At 68.3% G+C, this 647-nt stretch overlaps 1 protein-coding gene across 1 annotated transcript in view; it reads right to left on the bottom strand.

Annotated features, from left to right (window-relative positions):
• MNEG_8946 (multicopper oxidase) overlaps positions 1-647 on the bottom strand; it is a gene marked incomplete at both ends in the record, with an annotated part of 3,522 nt that overhangs the window by 420 nt on the left and 2,455 nt on the right. Inside the window, one exon of the mRNA XM_014042582.1 lies at positions 65-442. Coding sequence (XP_013898036.1) covers positions 65-442 — 378 coding nt within the window. The remainder of the gene's footprint in view (positions 1-64; positions 443-647) is intronic.

Below are 647 nucleotides of genomic sequence, written 5' to 3'. Positions count from 1 at the left end.
TCCTTGCCCGGCGGGTCCCGCAGGTTGAGCTTGATGCCCGGCACCAGCTCCCGTCGGCTCCCACCGCCTCGCCGTTGCCCGCGGCGAGCACCCAGAAGCCGGCGCCATGTAGGTGCTGCGGGTGCACCATGCGCGTGGGATTGACCAGCACGATGTCGATGACGTCACCCTGAGTCACCTCGAGCGTGTACGTGGTCGGGCCCGGCGTCGACTTGGGGAACAGCGCGGGCGTCTTGGGCAGCTCGAAGATGTTCCAATTCAGGCTCCAGCAGTAGTTCGTTTTGGAGCCGTCCGGCAGCGGCGGGCAGACAGGGGTGGTGTCCGGCTTGAAGCCGCGCGTCTTGGCGGCGACTGCCGGGGACAGCAGCGCGGCGAGCGTGCGCGGCGGGGGTGCTGACGAGGCGGCGTTGGCGAGATAGAGGACAAAGCTCTTGGTGGCGGCCTGGGGGGCGGGAGAGGGTCGGTGCATGTATAGGGGCGGATGCGTTGGGTTGTTGCAGTCGCTGGGCGGGCAGAATGCAGGCAGCGGGTTCGTTCAAGGTGTGTGGATGCTGCTGGCGTGGACTTGCTGGCGGCAAGGTGTGAGGACTGCGGGAGCGGCAGCGGCAGCAGCAGCAGCGGAAGCAGCAGTGGCGGCAGAAGCGGCC

This window comes from Monoraphidium neglectum (assembly GCF_000611645.1).
Source record: "Monoraphidium neglectum strain SAG 48.87 unplaced genomic scaffold scaffold01765, whole genome shotgun sequence".
NCBI classification, from domain to species: Eukaryota; Viridiplantae; Chlorophyta; class Chlorophyceae; order Sphaeropleales; family Selenastraceae; genus Monoraphidium; species Monoraphidium neglectum.
The sequence above is the reverse complement of the archived record's forward strand: the minus strand, read 5'-3'. Positions and strand labels throughout refer to the sequence as shown.